Source organism: Lygodium microphyllum, chromosome 27 (genome assembly GCF_053477565.2).
Source record: "Lygodium microphyllum isolate KBCC chromosome 27, Lygodium_microphyllum_v1.1.10, whole genome shotgun sequence".
Taxonomy (NCBI): Eukaryota; Viridiplantae; Streptophyta; class Polypodiopsida; order Schizaeales; family Lygodiaceae; genus Lygodium; species Lygodium microphyllum.
The window spans coordinates 109,829,832-109,851,603 of record NC_141161.1 but is presented as its reverse complement, the minus strand read 5'-3'; the positions used below and the strand labels follow the sequence as shown (position 1 = coordinate 109,851,603).

Here is a 21,772-nt window from a genome sequence, read left to right as displayed (position 1 = left end):
AAGTCTATCCCACTATCAGATGTGTTGCTATATTGCTCAATAACTTCATCAATATCATCGACAATCACATTATTGTCTTCTTTTGCGCCGTGCATGTGACGTATAAAGATTGTTTCGTCTACTTAAAAAATCAGAAAAGCGGCTTGTGGCAGGAGATGTTGAGGGCAATCCATAGGAGGTACCCAAATCTTGAGGGTCAGCGATTCTCGGATGATTGGGGACGCACAAAAGTGAGGGATTTGCTTCACAAAAAAAGATCCCACCTCATGATATGCGTGAGGGACTTACTGCGGAGGCAGGAGGAGGGGCGTGGAGCCTATAGCCAACCACCTATGTGCCACTGCATAGAGTGGAAGAAAGCCAAGAAGAAAGCAGTAGAGAAAGTGAAAAGTCGCCAGCACGCAGAGGCGCGACGCATCCAAATGGAAACCATGGGATCGTCGCATTACGGATCAGGCGATAGAGAGTCGTGGGGGGCAGAGTTTGTAAGTATATTTTGATTTCTAGTTTTTTAAAATTTATGTTTCTTTCAATTCTTTATATAATTTATTCTAATACATTGTGTCTCATAATTATTTGTATATATCACGATTGTTTTGCAAACTACTATCGTTGGTAGGATCATACCTACTCCTAGAGAGGTAGGTTACCATCGAGACCATGACCATACAGCCACATGGCTTCACTTCTATGAGGAGGGTCTCATCACTGAGGAGCAATACAACCGGGCTATGAGGATGCGACAGCCAGAGGAGGTATGTTTTTCTTACTTTCCTATTAAAAGTATAGCTAATTATAACTTTTTCTCCACCATGTCTACGTAAGCAACCTTGATCTTTTGTGTGTGTAGGTGAACCGGAATGTGGAGCATAGCGAGGAGAGGGATAGCGACGCTAGTAGTCATGGTGGTGCTAGCGAAGATGTTTCTTCTTCAGATTCGTAGAGGAGCACTATACCTCCTCTATGGCCTTGTTTTCTTGTATATGTATTATCCATCTTTGAGCCTACTGCTTGCAGCCATGCTTTAGGTTGCAAGTACTTAAACTCCCCATGTAAATGCTTTTGATCTATAATGGATACATGGACTTTTATTTTCAACTCTCGTGCTTTTAGATCCATTGTCTTTTTCCCAAATGCACAATCTGATGTTTGGGACTTTTTTTTCCAGTTCTGTTTTGCGCGTCTATCCGCACGTCTAAATTGCAGAAAACGCACGTTTATAAGCGCGTCAAAAATGCAGAGTACATGCGCTCATACACGCGCTAGATAATCAAATTTAAAAAAGAAATTCAATATAATTTTTTTTAAAAAATGAGATTTTTTGTTTTCCGTTCGTATCTATGGGTGCTTGTAAAAGTGCGTCTACGGGCGTGTCTATATGCCCGTCTAATTTGCCAGATAGACGAACTGGTAGACGCACGGAATAAATTAAATAAATAAAAATTTTGGTTTTTTTAATGCACTTGTATTCACACATGTATATGTGCGTCTGTTGCGCGTCTATTTTTGCGTGTAAATTCCTTTATACATGCGATTATAGATGCGAATCTGTAGACGCACAAATAGACGGGCGGATAGACGAGCCCATAAGATTTTCTCTATATTCAAAAATTGCATCTAAAAGTGCGTCTAAGAGGCCTTTTTGTTGTAGTGGTTGTTACAAATCTGATGCAAGTTTACTCTTTAAGTGCTCAACCAGTTGTAGTTGCTCTCTTATGTTCCTTGGATAGAGTTTCTACTTCAGGTGATATGAATTGCTTACATGTCCAAAAGCATAAGTACAAGGGCCAAGTTTATTATACTTCTATAGTCATTCATGCTATGTTATATGTTTTGCTACTACATGCTTCTAAAGGTGACTTGATTGTTGTAATGAACATTGTGGGCTTATCATCTTTACCCTTTGTAATCAATTTATTTGGCTTATTCTCTTTTTCCTCATATGATCTAGGCTAGAGCGGAAGGATCATCCCCAAATGCACTATCTTCCTAGCCCAAGGTTGTCCATTATGGATTGGGGTTTTGTTACCATTTTGGAACATTTTGCATGGCTCTTATAAAAGGTCAACACCATACTTTCTTCTTGAAATAAGTTTTCATGGGATTGGAAGGGAGTAATACCAATTATATCTCCACAACTACTTCCTCCTTTACTTCCATATTCTCAATTAGACATAGATACACTTTGAGTTGATCATAAGCATGCTTATGGACTTTATAGTATGTTTTCAAAAGGATAAGTAGGATGTATTATGCATTGGCAAGCACAATTTAGCCACACTTCAGCCTTTAGGTAGCCTTTATTTTTCTTCTATAGATTGCTAGAGCACTTTAATTCAAGCTTACATGCTGATACTTATTGTAGATATAATTTTGTTTTTTAGAACTCTAGCTCTTATGTGCCCTAAGAATCTCAAATGATTTTGTTTGGAGACTTCTCATATATTGGATAAGAATCTATGATAATATATTCACTTTCTAAGAGCTTTAATTTCTTGATTTTGATGGTTAAGCCAAAACAATTACTTTGTAATGGCTTTCATCTTTCTTTTGACTAGGTTAGGACGTAAGGATGGCCCAATGATAGATCTAAATGTGGGTTGCAAATTGAATATTTGGGGCAAAAGAAAATGAAAATCATAATAATGCCCAAACAAGATTAAAGTTCATACTTCAATATGAGGCCACCCTTCTCTATAATCATTAAAGTTGTTTTTTTAAAACATCAAGTTGCTTTCTTGTGACAACAAATTGACACATGCACAAGTCTTATTAGCTAGTCAAAAGTGGGATATCAGACGTGCATGTAGAGAGTCCTTGAGGATATTTTCTTATGCAAGAGTGACATGCTATTGGTTTTTAGATTTCATGATTCATTTAAGAGAATTATTTATCCCAAAATTAAATAAGTCATAAGAAACTTGATTTTGACCCCTTTTTAATTTACAAAAACCAAAGAAAGAGTGCATTAACAACTATAAAATTGAATAAACAAACATTAAGCAAAAGCTTGAGATGATAAAAATTTCATACTATGTATCACTAGCTTCTTCCAAACCTTGCATTTGAGCTTAATGCTATTAGACATGGAAATCGTGATCAGTTTTCAAAATGGCTTCCTAGGAAATAACAAAAAAATAGGAGTAAAACCAAGAATAAAACATCATGCAAATTTGGGCCTATGTATGAAGTATTGTAAGAACAACATGAACTCTACATTTTAAGCAAAGTCACTAAGGACAAGATTCTTGGGAGAGACTCTTTATGCCATTGTATCTTTAAGTAAAGGAGAACACTTCCCTCGTTAAATTACTGAACCTAGGAGTGTCAAGGAAAAAATGAACGACACTTGATAGTCAATTTACATAAGGGAATGGGGCAATATTGATGGCCATTTGCGACACAAAATAGCAGTGTCACTATTAGCATCACAAATTCTATTTGTGATGCATATATGCAAAATAACGGTGTCGCTATGAGCGTCGCAAATTCTATTTGCGATGCATACATGAAAAAGAGCAATATTGCTAAAAGTGTCGCTATTCGCGTCACAAATTCTATTTGCAATGCACATAGCGATGCACATAGTGACGCCGCTCTGAGAAAAAGTTTTGAAAACCTGAGCATGACATTTGCCGAAAACATTTGTGAGAAAGAATGACAAAGAGAGCGAGAGAGCTTAAAACTTTGAGAGGGAGAGGGAGAGAGGGGGAGTTCATCACCACCATCACTGCTGCCACTACTAAACATGAAGAAGAAAGAGAAGTGTGCAAGGGAGAAAAAGGAAGAGATAAATGAGAGATGAAGGGAGGGAGAGAGGAGGGTGAGTGAGAGAAACAACGAGGGAGAGGGGGGGGAGAAACAAAGAGAGAGGAAATAAAGAAAAGGAAAAAGAGAGAGGGAGAGGGAAGGAAGAGAGAAGGATGAGGTAGAAAAGAAGGGTGAGGTAAAGAGAGGACGGAGAGTGAAAAGAAGAGAGAGAGAGGGAGAAAGAGAGAAAAAAAGTAGAGAGCGAGAGAGAAATAGGAAAACAATGAGAAAATGAGAGAGAAGGAAAAGAAATAATACTAAAGGGAGAGGGGGGAGAGAGAGATAAAGAGAAGTGGGGAGACATTGCTTTCAATGTCTTTGTTCTTTAAGCTTTTTATTCTCTATCTTTAATTGTGTTTGCAACGAGATGCATTGAGTGAGAGTGCGAAGGGAAGGAGGGAGAGAAATAGAGAGAAGAAGGGAGGGGAAGGAAGAGAGAGATGGAGGTAAGTGCATTCTCTCTTCTCTCTTTGTTTTTCTCTTTTCTTTACTTCTCTCTTTCTTTTTGTTGATGAAGAGATATATAGAGAGAGATCAAAGCAAGGAAGATTGAGAGAGAGAGAGAGATTTGAAAGCTATTTGCTAGCTACTCTAAAGAAAATTAAACTATCAATATAGCTCAAACTAGCTAGATATTAAACAAACTCAAGATTAATTTATTGCAACCATTGAAAATGTTAATGAATCTAAAACTAGGTCAACATGGTGGCCAAGGAGGACGTGAAAATGAGCAATTTAGAGTGTAACCTAACCGACCTCTGAAGATTATCAATATAAACTCTATAGGGAAATTCAACACAAACCACAAGAGTAGGAGGAGGAATTGACAAACTAATAACACAATTATACAACTTTATAACTCTTGAATTTTCTTTTGTTTAGATGCAATTGTAATATGGGCTTGTTGAACTTCACCTTCACAGTTAGAGAGCTTATCCAACCATCTCAAAAAAAGCATGATCACGCTCCAAGCTATGGGTGACATCACCTTTTTGAGAGGCTACAATCTTAGCTTCAGGATCTTGAATAGTTACCTTTTGTGAACCCATTCAACAATGGTTATGGTCATTTTTTGTGAATGTCACTCATAGCGGCCTTCTCTAAAGCCAAATTCTCTAACCCCTTGCTCAACTAGAAAGTCAAAGAATTGATCTTGTCCTACAAGGATTTGGAGAGATAGGAAGTGATAGTTGTCTTAGTTGTAGCTTGGATAGTGGAAACCATATGCAAAAGCATAGATCCAACTATCATTGTCTGTAAAAAAGAAGGATTTTGAGGTTCCTAAGTTGCAAAAAGGTTAGTGAGACGGTGAGATCTATCATTGCACCAATCCTCTAAATAGTCCTAGTAGCTACAACTATTGGTCAATAAAATTTTCATGGCAATCATGGAGGATTAGATGAACTAGTTATGAAGGAGATAAAAACACATGTAGGTTATGGCAAGAAAGTGAACAAGCTCTAGTGTGAAGAAGATGGATTGTGAAGAATCTAAGGAGAAAGAAGGTGAACTAGACGAATAAAAGGAGACAATGCAAAGAAGATATAGATATACAATTAAGTTGAAACATTTTCCTATTGAAGTGAGATAAAAATGATATGACCTTGACGAAGGTTTAAAGAAGTGAGTGTGAGATTAAATTTTAGGTAAGTATGTGAACTTAGTTGGAAGATATGTCAAGAATGAAAGAAAGTAGGATGTATAAGCAAACATTCTGTTAAAACAAAACAACACATGAATATAGATAGGGGTATACTATACTCCTATGTTGGAGGCTGAGAGCATATCTGTCTTTTTGCGATAGAATATCTAGTTACAACATAGTCTGATGAAAGGTAAATAAACTTTCCACCTAAGCTTAAAGCTTATCTTTCCTCTTGCTTTTAATTGTGAGATGTCATTCTTCTTCTTATTTTGAAATGATGGAAAGTTTAACAAGGAATCCCACAATATGTTGAGTAGAAGCTTGATAAGTCTTATGAATAACTTTCTCCATAACAACCACATCTAATGAAACCCCATGTATATTAAGATATGTAATTATCATGTGTACGAAACCCCCTATAAACAAATCCATGTATACATATTTTTTGGACGTTTTCTATTGACAACCTATGGTAGTGGCTATTTTGTCAATATTAAGGCAATATTTATCATGTATACATATTTTTTAGATTTTTTTAAATTGACAACCTATGGTAGTGGCTATTTTGTCAATATATTAAGGCAATATTTATCATGTGTATGCAGTCCCCTATAAAGACAGGCCATGTATACATTTTTTTTTCATTTATATAGCCTAATGTAGAAGGGTCTCTCTATATATACACTCTTTCCTACTAGAATTTAAGCACTCCCTATGTAGAAGAATTGTTGTATAGACATCCCTTATCTCGAATCTCTCTATAGTTCACAATAATTCAATACATCTTATCTATTTATATATGTGTTATGATCCACGATGGACATAACCAATCAAACTAGAATGTCTTTCTCCAAACCATTTTCATGTAGAGTTTACAAAATGAAGAAGCATAGAACTCAAGATAGATACAGTTCTCCCTCCTAGTATCTATAGAAAGATGTATGCTGTATTTCGATTAGAATTATCTAATGGAAGAATAAATTATGGATCATATATAGATACATGCTTTATTTTGATTAGCACTATCTAAAAGAAAAATTTCACAAAAAATTCGCCCAATTAATGCCTTATAAAAACATAATGAACTTAGAAGTGAATCCACGTAGGACACTTTAGCCAACTAGTCATCTTTGGTATTAGTTGGATTTGAAGGTGAAATTATGTTAACTAGATAGGGTGAAAGGGGCAATAATCTAGCATCCACTCCCCTAATTGGAATCCACAATTGCACAAGGACAAAGGGATTGATAGTATGATAGTGGTCATTCTCCCCATTGCATCCCTATCTTGTCTTATAATTATATTAGATCAAGTGATGAAGCAATATTTTGCATGATTTAGGTGAATCTTCAACAAACACTGGAAGCTGCTCATGAACCATTCAAGAAGATCATGCACTTTGATGTAACCAAAGTTGTCCAAGAGTAGCCCATCAAAGGTTACAGCCATGGGTTTGCAATGTGCTAGTCCAAGAGTGTGACAAGGACAAGACTTTAATGAATCAAAACGTGGATTCTAGTGCAATATGACGAAATCAAATGGGTATTAAAAGGACACCACATGTGGTTTTGTAGAAAGGCTTCTTGACCCCCTTGTCCAAGTGGGAGGGTGTAAAAGTAGTGATATCATTGTTGCCACTCAGTCCATATTACAATTGAGCATTTACAATTGAGCATTGAGTTGCCACATGGTGTATTGTGCTCTTTATTGGCTCACAACTTTATGCTTTTGCACGCTTTTTCTACTCAAGTAAATATCTCAATGAGGTGTGATCTTTGATGACATAGAAGTCTAGCATTGAAACCACTCATTCTTAATTATTGAAGGGTGACATGTGCTTGTTATTAGCTGAATACCGCCCCTTACTCTACTAATCTTAGCGAGTTGCAATCTTTGACCACATAAAAGATCGATAGCTCGTTTGAAGTGAATTTATCCAAGGGAACTATGTACAAAAGGAACTCATAAAAAACTACTCACTCTTAAGAATTGAAGGGGGACTTGTACGTGCTAGTAGCTTAGTATTGCCCCCCTTACCCTAATGTGCACACTTATGAAAACCGGCCATTTAGCACGATTATATGAGCCCGAAATAACTTGGTATGAGTAGCATCTACCTTCTTAAATTTTTTTTGAGAAGATATGAGCTTTGAAAGATACCTCAAAGAGATGTATGGAAGGTTTCAACCAATGTACTTATTTACACAACTTGGTCTACAACAACATTGGCAGCTAACCCTCCATGTACAAGCATGAGCTTTGCGAACAGCGGTAACAATATTAACCTAATCATTCACAGTATCCATGGACCTCGGAGCTTGCAAATATAGCATATCTATCACGTCTCAATATAAGCTTGTACGATGTGTTGCTGCTTTAAAACCAAAACCTACAGTTCTATGTATGGTGCGAGTACTTACGAAGAGGTTGGATACCGATCCGATGATCAAGGAGTAGAAGCGGCCCAGGTAGACTTCAGAAAGGAAGGCGCCAAGCAATGGCGTGAGGTTGGCAGTGCCCGACACAGCCGCTAGGATGGACGCCGCCCGCACCTGCCCCATCCCGTACTCCCCCATCAAGTACGAGATGAAGTTAAGGCCAATAGCACTCGATGCAAATCTCTCAACCATCTCGCTTACTGCAGAATCATACATCCCCATTGGGGTTCATGCATGCTAAATACAAGACTAGCATAGTTCTGCAATTACGGTAGCGCTCTCTCTCTCTCGTGTGATGCAAGCAATGCTGATGCTTTATTGCGTCTAGAGTACATTTACGTAGAATTACGCTCAGAAGATGCTTAACCAGCTTACAGAGGATATATGGCATGCTCCTCCACCCTCCCGGATGGCTTGATCTGCTCGATCCACCCTCGTTGACAGTACTGAGTTGCTCATCATTATGATTAAACTTCACTGCATCACCATCATAGATCATCATGATCATCGTACATCATGCTTCGACATACATAAAATTAGGCACACAGCTAAGGTAGTTTGCTTAATAATACTCACACACACACAGACACATTTCTTATAAGAGAACTGATTAGCACGTTTAGAAAACACTCGAGCAGCTTACAGGAGATGCTCCACTGTTCCAAATGAGCTTTTCTGGATCCATCCTCTCTAGCATCTGCATTGCCTTGATTACCATTGAGATCAAACATGGAAGGCGGATTAGTCGATGCTGCACGAAAATCAGCTCGTGTAGCCGGACATGCCGGATTATCCATCGCTACAGATTGATGAAGATCAACCACATGCAGTAGAGTGAGGTACGCCTTAATTACTTTGGTTATTTGAAGTGGCAATAATCAAATGACCTAGCGTGAAAGGGAGAGATATAACTATCTTTAGCAGCTAGCCTGGTTTCGTCAGTGCTGGATAAATATAGGTGTCGTCCGTCAGCTCCTATGAATGAAAGCCGGCTTCGAAAAGATGCGAAGCTCGCACGCAGGAGATCTCGGTCGCCGGCTGAGCTGGTGATCGGCGCATTGTCCATAAATTAAACATTGACACATTGCATAACCATATGAGGCTACTTTGACGCGTCTTCCAAACAGTCTGGACACGATCTGCGGCAAGATTCGTTTGAAAAACATCGTCAAACGATTCCTGTCCAGGGCCAGCTTTCTTTCTAAAGGCATATTGTTTATTAGATAGATTGCTTGTAGGTCCAGGGCGTATTACCACAAGATGCTTTAGACATCTTGCCCACAAGGGAATTGCAAGGAACTTTTGAACAGTTTCTACATAGGAAAACTTGTGGAATGTAAGAAATTCCCTAGTATTTCTTTGGTATATACATATGCATTCCTTACATATAATTAGGGAGTTACATTCCCCACATCTCATAGTAGGAAATCCTAGGTATGCCTATATGATTTCCTTACATATAACTAGGGAATTTTTTTCTCCAAATCTCATTTAAGGGAATCACAGATTATATAACTTGGGAATCCCATTCCCCACATATTATAGTAGGAAATTATAGGCCAAACAACCAGGGAATTCCATACCCTAGATGCCCAAATAGATCATGCATTAAACTAAGTAGTCACTCAAGTCCATGCTAGATACATGGGTCTATTTTATTCATTTCATTCCCACTTGGTACAACATGTGTGCATTATATTCGTGAGCTTCCGTTTTCATGCTTTTGCTATTAGAATTAGAATTTTCAAGCTTCCATTTTTGTGCTTTTGCTGTCAGAATTAGAATTTTCAAGCTTTTTAGCAAGAAATTTGTTTCATCACATGAATACTATGCTTTATAACACATTGGGCAAACACAAATATTATATGTAGATGTGTCACATATTTTGGAAGCACAAATTACCAACGTCAATAAAAAATAAAAAGATAAATGATATTTAAAGCACAAATTACCAACAACAATGAAAAATAAAAAGAGCTTGTTGAGTGTCACTCAGTGCAGAAACACGATTGAATTGTCCAATTGCAAAGAGAGAGAGAGAGAGAGAGAGAGAGAGAGAGAGAGAGAGAGAGAGAGAGATTGAAACAACTAGGGTACACAGTGGGAAATAGATAATAGTTAGAAAAGTACAAATGGCTACTAGCATTACTTCTTTGCAAAAGTTGGGATGACTCCTAAAAAACTATCACAGTCTTCCAAAGTTTTCTTTCATGTCGAAAAGAAAACAATCAATGTGAGCCCAAATTGGTCCACTTCAGATCTATTTCTAGAAATAAGTAGGCCACATGATAACTCTACGGTATTGGCACAATATGGCTATTATGCCTATATAAAGAAGGAGACTTGCTCTTCTTAGATAATTGGGTGCATCTTTTATGGTTGTCCAAGCATAAAGACAATGTTTGTAGATGTGAGTGCTAGTTGATGTATAACCATGTGCTCCTTTGGTTGGAGACCAAGAATATGCACATATACATAATATATGTGTTTATAGGCAGTGAAGGACTTTTATGCACTCTCTCTTTTTTGGAAATCAGGATAAATGTAGCTAGGATCTTATTTAATGTGCATATCATGTGTACTTTCTATGAGTACCTAAAACACTATATGTTGCTTATGTACTTTTGTAACCTCCTCCAAGAATGTCACAACCATGTTGCTAGCTATCTCTAATATTTTCTATGCTTTCTTTGAAATTCCATGTGTCCACTTCTGCTTCCTATTGCCACTTGAACAACCCTCACTAGAAGTAGGTGGGATCTATATTGGTGTGGTAAAATATGCAACTTGGAAGCTAGCTTTCCTTAAATTGGACAACTCCTCATTGGAAACTTTGGTTTCCTTTGCAAAAAAGGACACAATGGAAGTACAAGAGGTGACACATTCACTTGCTTCTTCATCACCTTTGTATTTTCCACATTGTGATTGCACAACCACAACCATTGTGTGATGTATTGTCCTTGTATACCCATCTTGACCAAAAACATAGTGTAACTAAACTTGTATAACAACTTTAAAGTGTGTTAATGTAATTTTTCTTGCCTACCATGCCAAAGCACTTCCTAAGGAAATGAGCTGGCATCCTCCATAGTGTCCATTGGTCCTCGGGAAATTTGACCTCCTCTACACATTGTGGTGTCCCCTTTCTTTTTGTAAGAGTCTTCCTAATCTTGCTTGAACCCTCCACGTCAAGCACCTCATCTTGAATATATATCTCAGCCACACTATTGTCATCAAATTCTACGTGTTGTGGAAAGCCTCTTGCTTTGCGTTGCATTGACTCCATGACATATTCTAGTTTATATGAACTCAAAGATTCTAATTTACCTGTTTTCTTCCTATGCATGGTCTCCTTATCCCGATGCATAATTAGCTCATCATACATTGGGGTTCTTGCAACTTGCCCTTGCATGGCCCTTAAGACAATGGTAGGGCTCCCTATTTTGTAGCCTGCCTACTTTGGACAACAATGACTCCATAGAATGCCTGGATCTGATAAACCTCCTTTTCATGAATCCCAACAGTTTTGCACATTGAATGTATGATTTCAAAATATCTGACACATATATCATATAGTGATATCTTACATTTTCCTCCCTCATTGGACAACCAACTAGCATGGACACTCTCAAAAAAGTTAATACTTGGAATTTGAGCACACTCCCATAGAATTTTGTTAGCTTGCATGGAATTGTAGGATTTTAGGATATACAAAAATACACATCAAATGCATAACATGAAATCTCAACATAAAAATTGACATCCAATTTGTTGCTCCCTAGTGTGCAATTCATTTCTCCATTATTTTAGCCATCTTTGTAAGGGTTTCATGTTTTCAAAACATACATTACTAACCCATCAATTTTAGGTTGCATTTTCCTATTGAGTAGCTTGTTGAGTGGTCTTTGCATGCCTCCATGCTTTGCACAAGGCTACATGATGTCTGTGCCTATCTGAGGGAACTGATTTCTTAGGTGTTATTTTGTGAAATAACTTGAATTTTGAATTTCCTGTAGGCTTTGCTCCTAGTGAAAAAAGCAAGACCGTTCTCTCCCTTCCATTACATTGTGAGGTCCCATGTTAAACAATGTCCTTATAGCCAACCAATTTGCTGCTAGTTCATCTTCCATGAAACTAGCAAAGTTGGGCGGGTCATGCTTGCACTGTTCCATGACATTATTTAGGTTCTTCCAAAATAACTATTACATGCAATTCTCGCATATTAGTATTACGTGCAATTCTCTCATGCTATTAAAAATTAAAAATTAGTTCATAGGATGAAAAGTTAACTTTGTGATAGTATTGATCAAAGTATCTTGAGGGATACTCATCAAGAATCATTTACTGAGCAAGACATTGTTGCCCGATTGTCTACTCATCAGTGAGTGGGATCAAAGTGCACCTAGGTTTTTCATAGATCCCTTGTGCATGTATGTCAGATGTATTTAACCAAATCCACCTTGAATCACGACCTTTTGAAGACATTTTAAACAAATAACATTTGTACTTAGCTCCTCCATATCCAAGAAATCTCCTTCCATGAAAAAAGTGAAACATGAAACATCATTGTAGTTGTAGTATGTTGTCATACCCATTGCCAACTAATGTACCTTCTTTGGACTTTTCTTACGAGTGTATTTGCTTAAGACCATTTGATAGTCAATATAAATCCTATTGATGACCAACATCCACAATAGAGTAGCAAATAAAAACGTTGTTGATCTTACCCTTTGTCTTGTAGAGTGGCATCATTTGTTTGAGAAAGTGATTGAGTGAGATCTTTTTTAGTTGCCATTGAGTCATGTTCCTTGGTAAGAGATTGTACTTTCTCAACGGAGGCCCATTGTGTTCCTTGTTGGACATTATGCGAATGTTCTCCACATGCATAATCAAACATTGTCGAAGGATGATTGGGTCAAGCCACGAATCCATGGAGGTTCAAAGGTTCAGGAATGTCGCAAGATGGAAGAAGTCTCAACAAAAATTTGTAGTGAGATTCTTTTGGAATTTTAAAATCACAACTAGTTGAAGCCACGATAATCTTCAAATCAATAAAGAAAATTTAAGTTCATCGAAAGATTCTTTCTAAAAGTACAGAGCTTTAAGGAGCTCAAGATGTAGCTTTAAAAGGAACACAAAAGAGAGAGAATATGAAAAATATAATGCTCCAAAGGAAGGGGTGATAAAGCAACGAAGAAGAGAAATTTGGAGTTAACAAAAGAAGGAAGAATAGAGTGGCTTTATTTGTGCATGAAGCTTCTTCTTCAGTAAGTTAGTTCACTCGTTTTGACTCCATGGGGTGCAGCAATGAGGTCAACTATCTCTGCATCTCCTTCTTCAAACGATACGAAGAAATGACCACAAGTTTCAGGGCATAGCATTCTTGTAGCATATTAACTCCACTAATCATGATGATGTTACGAAACTCTACTAAATACGAGGGTGTTAAAGGATTGAAACAGTGCAAACACTCTACTTTTGGCTACTTACATTGGACGGATTCTTGTATTAGTAGGTTGCCTTCATGTAGAGTTGCAGCTCCACTAGGATCACAGAGAACTCGACCCGCCTTGCAAGCCTCGTCCTTCAATCCTTCCTTTCCGCATGCACTATCGTCCTTCATCAACATATTAGTACTATTGTCGATGAACACAATAATGCTGATCAGTATGGCTTTGAAGAATAGGGTGGCCATGAGGATCCAAAGGCCTCATACAAAGATGACGGCTCCATTGATAGCGTGCCACCTACAGGGTGTTGTGATGCCCTCGTTCCTCACAAGTCCCGTTGATAGCGAGCCACCTGCAGGGTGTTGTGATGCCCTCATTGGTCACATTAAAGTCACCTTGGGTTGCTTCCATAGAGGCAACTGAAGAGAAATACGTAGGTGCTGATAATGAGAAGAAGATGATGAGGTCACCCTTCAAAACCATTCATGCCAGTCTGATCTAGATTGGCTAAGAAACACGACTAACATTGGCCATCGTATGCAGCAAAAGCATATTCACAAAGCATGATTGCTTTTTCCCAAAGCATACTTTCTTCCTTCCCTCTCTTGTGCCATCTAATCTCCAAGACACAATAGCTTCAAGTCTTCACACTGCTTCATCCTAAGTATTTCCCATTCTACTAACTTTAGAAGCATTTTAACATCTTTGGAAAACTCCAAGTCACTCATAACACAACATGCGGCTTTGGGACAATGTAGCATGACCTTTCCAAATCTTTGGAAAACTCCAAGTCACTCATAACACAACATGCCGCTTTGGGACAATGTAGCATGACCTTTCCAAATCCTCTAAGGTATTTGGGAAGACACTTCTATCACCATTCCTTCATTAGCTAATAGGAAAAACAAATGGAAAGAACCAACTAGACACAAGAACGATGGCTCCTTATTCCAATTAATCGTCCTAGGTTTTTCAAGGTTAGATGCACGACGTCATGACAACGTAGCATGCTATCATGGAATGGTAGGACATAGTAGATTATGTAGTTAGAAAACGCAAAGCAAGTCACAACTTTTTGATAGTAGTAACAGGTAATTTGAGTTTCCCTTAGCCATAGAATACATATTTCTTACTTGTTTGTTCAAGTGGCCATGAAAACAAGTGCCATTGTATCTCTTTTGATTTGCATAATATGGACATGTTACGCTATGATACTTGAGAGTACTTGGATAGTAGCTTAAGTGCACAATACGTTGTATGGCCACGTTTGATTGTGTAGGACTAATCCAAACATGATCATCAAACTTTTGTTGAATTCCAACCATCCCTTTCTTTTTGCCAAAGGTAGCTAGTAGCTCAAAACACATAGTTCCATTATACATAGGAGGAAGTTTGTCAACTTGGAGTGGATCTTTACACATGCCCAATGGATTCTTTAGTTGACTAGCTATCATGATTCTTATAATCCAATCAATACTCGATTTGCTATCCAAAATGGCATTTTCTTCACTTCGACTTTCTAGATGCATTACATTAATATCCTCCTCCGCAACAGTTCTCTCACATGCCTCCATTTCTTTCACATCTTCCTTCATACAATTAAATTTCACATCAACATGCATAGGAGTTGACTTGCTCCAACTAGGTGTGCTGGTTACCATTGTGTTGACTTCCTCTTCAGATGAATCCAAACTCTTAGAGACATAAATACATTCATTTGAATGCATAATCAAATAGGTTGTTGATAGTGTTTTGTTAAGCAAGTAATGCTTGTGTCCCTCATGATTACATTGAGGGGAAAAACTAATATGTGTTCGACTGTCCTCTATTTAAATGATAGCTTTCAGACCTAGCAACTTGCAATGTGGAGGCAATAGACTTTGGAGATAGTTTGTACTCAGAAAAACTTCATCACTCCACATTGAAACTTTGTGTTGTACAAATGTTCCATCTATTCTCCAAGTCAAGGTGGAACTATGAGATAGGCTCACATCTAGCTACAAAGATGTGGGGCATTAGAGCACAAGTAGGTAGAAGTAGAGGACATGGTTCAACAATATCTAGATTAGTGAGTAGTTTAGAAGAACTAGTGTCATGCAAATTATCATCCTCTATGTAGCTCTTGCCTCGCCGTACCTCCTTCACAAACCATGTATCTTTCCAGACATCGTGCCCTATTGTGCCATTGTGTATCTACTTTTGAAACCCACGATGGAAGGGTGCTTATTAGGAAGATGGCTAGCTTCAAGAAAACATTGACAATATGTTATGTTCAGCAAAGTAGGATGTATAGGTTGGTTGTAACATGTATGAATAAGATTGTGGGCTTAGAGGAGGAAAGCCCATGAATGGATTGTGTTAAGGAGGAAGTGAACTTCGTTTGAGGTGGAAGGTCAATGGTGGGAATTACAAATTGCGACTTGCATGGTCCCTAATCCACACGCTCACAATGTGTTCATGAACTTAAGCAAGGAGTAGGTTGTGTTCCATGGAGTAGATTCTCTTTGCGAAGGTTTTGCATAAAAATAAGTTTTGTGTGTACAAGCATGAGGGAGAGAAAAGTACATTGCTTTAAGGGAGTGTTTTTTGTTGGAGAGGAGATAAAGCTAAGGATAGGAGAAAAGGAAGGTAAAAAAAGCTTGAGGGTGGGCCGCCATGCAATGGGTGGGAAGGATTCCCAAGGAGGAGGTTGAGGAGGGAGAAAATAAAGCTTGCGTGGAGAGGGAGAAAACGAAAAAAACACAACTTTGCAAGGGACATAATAGAAACAAGAAGGGACTACGTGAGAGTCTGGGATAAGCAAACACGTGAGCAGGGTGATGGGGGGGGGGGAGGGGGGTCTTCTGCACGCTCGGTCTACAAAGAAGAGGAGATGACAGAGTCATGTAAGAGCGAGGCATCCATCATCTTCATTTCGCCCACCGTTATCTCAATCATCTTATGCGCTTACTGCCGCTAGTGTCCTCGCCTACTATACTTGCTGTGAGCGTCACCGTTGGTATTACCAACACCTTAATGATCATTATCATCGTCAGTGTGTTCTGGACCGCCTTGTCTCGTTACTTGGGGATGTCATAGCAGCATGAAACGCAATACCACCCTTCCCCTTGCCTTTGAATCATCCTCTTTGTGTCGATGGAGCCATGATAACAACTTGTCGCTGTCCCATTGTGGTGATGATCAGCGCAACAAAGAGCCCTTGGTGACATGTATGGATGCAGCAAGTAAAACTCCATCACCAGACAAAAACCAATACATGCTACATGAAGGAATGTCTCTTACGATGACCCTTTTTTAACTCCATTGTAAGTAAGCTATTATGACTGCTCAATCCTACTATGGTGTTTAGAAAAGTACAAAGTACAAAAGCTTAGTCCTTTGAGTTCATTATTGCGTGAGCTAGCATCTCTATGTTCTCCTCTAATGTTGTCTCAAATTCTCCATCCTACCATTGGATAATGAAAGTATATTGATCTCCTAATTGGCATTCAACAAAGCCATCTTTCCATGACTTAGGTAACTTGCATGATATTCTCTTCCATATTATGTTGAGCTTCTAAAATTTCACAAGGATTCTCATTTGGAATTGGTTGTAGTCCTACTTCCATCTTACTTTATGACCTATCCTTTGTGGTTTTTTGGCTTGACCCAATTATCCTTTGACATCGCTGTTGAACCCCACGTGAAAGCCACAACCTAGGCATTGGCAAGATGGAAGACTCAACTTCTTTTGCAAGTTGTCACTACAAGGAAATGCAGGTATAGCAGCGGTGGGTAGCGACACAAGAATAGCGGCATCGCTATTTGCATAATAGCAACGCCCCATAGGAAAAAAAAAAGGGAGCCGAAACCCGAGTGCGTTTCATTTCACGCATTCGTGAAACATATCGAGAGGAAGAGCGAGAGAGAGAGAGCGACCGTTTTGCATAGAGGGTAAGAGAGGGAAAGGAAGAAGGCTTGCCACGGCCGCCGTTCGCGAAGGAGAGGAGGAGCCGCCATCGCGAAGAGGAGCTGCCAAACCCTCTTGTAAATCTTTACGATGAGTCCATTCTATCTCTCTTTTACCTGTTTAGGGTTTAATTTGTGTATATTGAGAGAGGGAGAGGAAATGAGAGAGAAAGAGAGGGAGAGTGGGAGAGAAAGAGAAAGAGAGGGAGAGGGAGGGGGAGGAAATGAGAGAGGGAGAGGGAGGGAGAGAAAGAGAAAGAGAAGGAGAAAGAGAAAGAGAAAGAGAGGGAGAGGGAGAGGGGGAGGGGGAGGGGGAGGGAGAGGGAGAGGGAGGGGGAGGAAATGAGAGAGGGAGAGGGAGGGAGAGTGCATTCTCTCTCTCTTTTATTTATTTTATATAATTTTGTATATATATTGAGAGAGGGAGAGGAAATGAGAGAGGAAGAGAGGGATAGGGAGAGGGAGGAAATGGGAGAGGGAGGGGGAGGGAGAGAGAGAGAGAAAGAGAGGGAGAGGGAGGAAATGGAAGAGGGAGGGGGATGAAATGAGAGAATGAGAGGGAGGGAGAGTGTGTTCTCTTTCTTTTTTATTTATTTTTTGTATAATTTGTGTATATTGAGAGAGGGAGAGGAAATGAGGGAGAGGGCGAGGGAGATGGAGGGAGAGAGAGATAGAAAGAGAGGGAGATTAAAGAGAGGGAGGGGGAGGAAATGAGAGAGGGAGAGGGAGGGAGAGAGAGAGAAAGAGAGGGAGAGGGAGAGGGGGAGGAAATGGGAAAGGGAGAGGGAGGAAATGAGAGGGAGAGGGAGGGAGGGAGAGAGAAAGAGAGGGGGAGGAAGAGGAAATGAGAGAGGGAGAGGGAGAGAGAGAGGGAGGGAGACATTAAACATAATAGGAAAATGAAAGAGGGAGAGGGAGAGAGGGGGGGAGAAGAAATGAGAGAAAGAGAGGAAGAGAGCAAAAGGAAATGAGAGAGGGAGAGAAGAGAGAAAAAAAAGAGTAAATGAGAGGAGAGAGAAAAAGAAAGAAGATGTTAAACATAATAGGAAAAGAGAGAAAGAGAGAATGCTATGGTCACACTGAAGGACGATGATAGACTGACTGGAGATGTGGTGGTTGGAAATGGGGTAGAAAAAAGAATGGATGCCTCAATGGAGGAGAAGGTGATTCACTTTTGTATGTTGCACCATGCCTCTATGGAGACGTGACTCACCAAGTACAAGATCGCTAGGCAAGATTGAGAAGAAGCACGAGCTCAATTCTGATGTAGTACGCGTCATTGACCGATTCGATAACCCGTAGACATGGAGGAGATGTCGCGGTTCATGTCAATGCGATGGTTGCATGGAGCTTTGACCGCAACGTCTCGCGAAGAGACAGAGATCTCAATGGAGGAGTGGGAATTCTCGAGGGGATGTAGTCCAAAGGTGATGAGGTGTTTAGGATGCGTCGTATTTAAATTTTATATGCGACATCTAATTTGAGTGTTTCAATGTACAATACAAAATATATAGTGCAGCGTGGTCACACGGACGGTATTTTCGCGTGGAGCGTATTGACAATATGCGCTCCACAATGGACTGTGGTATCATGGCAAGGTTTGAGCAAGAGAGCCAACCACGAGAAACGGATCTAAACACGGTTGTGGATAAGATGGAGTATTTTGGAAACTTGCAAAGTATTGTTACAGTGGATTACCGTAGCTTCTCCATGATACTATTCGATGTGCAATGGTTCAAAGTGGTACTTGGAGAAGCTGGAGCAACAGTTCGAAAAGGTCCATTTGGATTTCTTGAAATAGATTCCGAAAAAAAAGGACGGATTTGCGCGACACCTTTGTGTTACCAGCCCATTGTGAACAGGTGCATGGAGTCATTTGTTACTTGTATTACGTCATGGTTTATGTCACAATAGTTTAAACTCTCTTGTACATGTTTGTGAACATGTAAATTTCTATCCAAACCCTCGACAACCTCGATGGTGGTATGTTATACCTTCAACTCCCCGAAGTGCGAGAGTATATGATCAAAGCGATGTTCCAAGCATAGATAAAGATAATATGCAAATAGAGGGGTCGATATTGCAAGGGGTGGAGGCCACTGAAAGCTTGGAGCCAGCATCGGCTAACAATGATGGAAATACAGGAATCTAAGAATTCTTTGAGAATGAGGTAGACTCATCCTTTTATGGTGACATGTCTATCGACCTTCGAGTGTATGCAGAGTTGTGTCAGGAGATTGACATGGGACCATAGGATACTTCATACTTGGAGAATCAACTTACTCAATTCGTTGACCAATCGCTTATCAGGATACATAAGATATGTATTTTAAGTGATATATATTTTTTAGGATTTATATTACTGTGCTTTGTATGATTTAAATTGATTATTCTAACATCATTTTTTATCTATGCAAGTGACATTTTTCGGATGAGTCGAGGGATGAGCGATGAGGAGTTACAAGATATCTTCACACTCATGTCTCCAGACCAGATCGCGAGATTCAGAGATATGGCAGACCAGGAGCTGTCTCGATCTTCGTTAGGGCGCTCTGCTAGATCTACTTCAACGCGATCGGATGCTTCAGCTTCGAGTAGACGAGCTCGGCGCTACAGACTTGGGCCAGAGGGAGGGAGTGCTTCAGGGTTAGGGGGATGCTGTAAAGATACGGATGCAGTGAGCTCGCGGTTGACACAGGATACATGTGCTACTCCTCGCTCTCGTGGCGGTTCTAGGGAGCGTGGTTGAGGCTCGAGTGGATGCTGTGGAGGCACGAACGCAGTGTCTCCGTCTCGTCGTTCAATTGGAGTTGCGTCACCTGTCGGGACATCTATGCCAGTTACTCTAGCTTTTGCTCAGCCCTCAGCAGGTGGCATCCCTATGGGTGCCACTCTGAGAGATATTACCCCGGTTGGTACACCGGATACACAGGGGTCTCCTGGATATGCCCAGGAGCGTGGATGCAGATGGGAGATGACCCATCTTAGACAGACCCCAGGGGGATATGGATATCTAGTTGATGATAGGTCAGGAGTCATCATCATGAATGATGAGGGGAGGAGGGTGATGGCTCGCATGAGAGAGTTGTGCCAACAAGTTTTTCAGTACAACGTCTTAGATCATTGGAAGAACATACCGGAGGGGAGCAAGGACTATATAGTAGCATCCTTGTATGAGGAGTTTCTGGTGCCAGACTCAGTAGATAGATTTTCTATGGGTTGGATGATGGATTGCATGCGTGCATATATGTCACACAGACGATTCGATGTATGCAAGGCAATCAAGAGTGGGGGTGCAAAGCCCGAGTGGTTAGATGCGGACGACTGGCGCCGACTGAGGGAGGAGGCTACAGATTCTCCAGGACATTGGAGTTAGCAGCGCGAGGCGGCGAGGGCACTACTTGAGGCCGGAGTGGTCCATTATCTTGGGAGTGGTAGCCACAGGACATATTTGGAGGACTTTGTAAGTTTTTCTTTTGTTTTGCTTGTTTATTTTTTTGCAATATCCTTTGACTGACAATCATGTTTCTAGCAGTTAGCATTTTGTTTTCTTTGTAGCACTCCATTACAAATTGTGATCCGACTGGTCTTGAGACTCGATATACAGAGAGGCACGGTCTCACTTCATTAATCGATGGATTGTATAGATACGGCGGCCCTGTAAGTCACTCATCTTTCTTGTCCGTAGTTACCATGTTTAATTAGAATGCATTATTGTATGGTGGACTGATGCATTGTTGTTGTTTTTTTTAGAGTCAGTTCGATGCTCCTTTGCGGCGGGAGGAGCTTTCGAAGGGCAAGGATATGTAGCTCGCCCTTGGATTCCTGAGGAGCTCAGACACCTTTATTTTTTGGTCGCTTGATCTATGTAGACATTTTCTATGTATTAGTGATATCTTGTCATGATTGTACCAATTGCTTATTATGTGATCATGTATTTATTTCATGTATTAGTCTTATGATTTCAATATACTTGATTTTTGTTTGCAAGCACATTGTACACAGTGCAGAAACTATTTTGTATGGCTCTAATAAAGCACACAGTGCTATATGTGGTAGGGTAGATTGCTGCCCTGCCACAATTGTTTTTTCCTTATTACCATTGCTATTAACGTCGCTAATTTTATTGCTCGCGTCATTATTGGCGTTGTTATTTTCATCGCAAACCGTCGCTATCAGTGTCGGTAATGGCGTCGGTATCAGCGTTGCATTTACCAACGCCAATACTGACACTGATACCGATTATTATATGGCGTCACCAATAACGACACTTTTTATGACGACGGGGGTAAATTTGTTTATTTGCATTTTCGTTGCTTTTAACGTCGGTATAAGACCTATATCTTGTAGTGTGTTTCGCGGTTGAAGAGATGAAGCACCTTCTTCGTATACTTATGGAGCAGCAATAACAGCACCATCAGCAAATCGATGCAGTTTTAGGCCAATGTGCAAGATGAAGTTGCTGCTTTGAAGGGCATGGG

At 39.8% G+C, this 21,772-nt stretch overlaps 1 protein-coding gene across 1 annotated transcript in view; it reads right to left on the bottom strand.

Moving 5' to 3' along the window:
- LOC148012706 (protein NRT1/ PTR FAMILY 3.1-like) overlaps nucleotides 1-8,690 on the bottom strand; it is a 34,355-nt gene extending 25,665 nt beyond the window's left edge. Inside the window, exons 1-3 of the mRNA XM_087669196.1 lie at nucleotides 8,537-8,690; nucleotides 8,269-8,370; nucleotides 7,876-8,093 (exon numbers count right to left, since the gene is read on the bottom strand). Coding sequence (XP_087525322.1) covers nucleotides 7,876-8,093; nucleotides 8,269-8,370; nucleotides 8,537-8,690 — 474 coding nt within the window. The remainder of the gene's footprint in view (nucleotides 1-7,875; nucleotides 8,094-8,268; nucleotides 8,371-8,536) is intronic.
- Nucleotides 8,691-21,772: the final 13,082 nt, after the last annotated feature.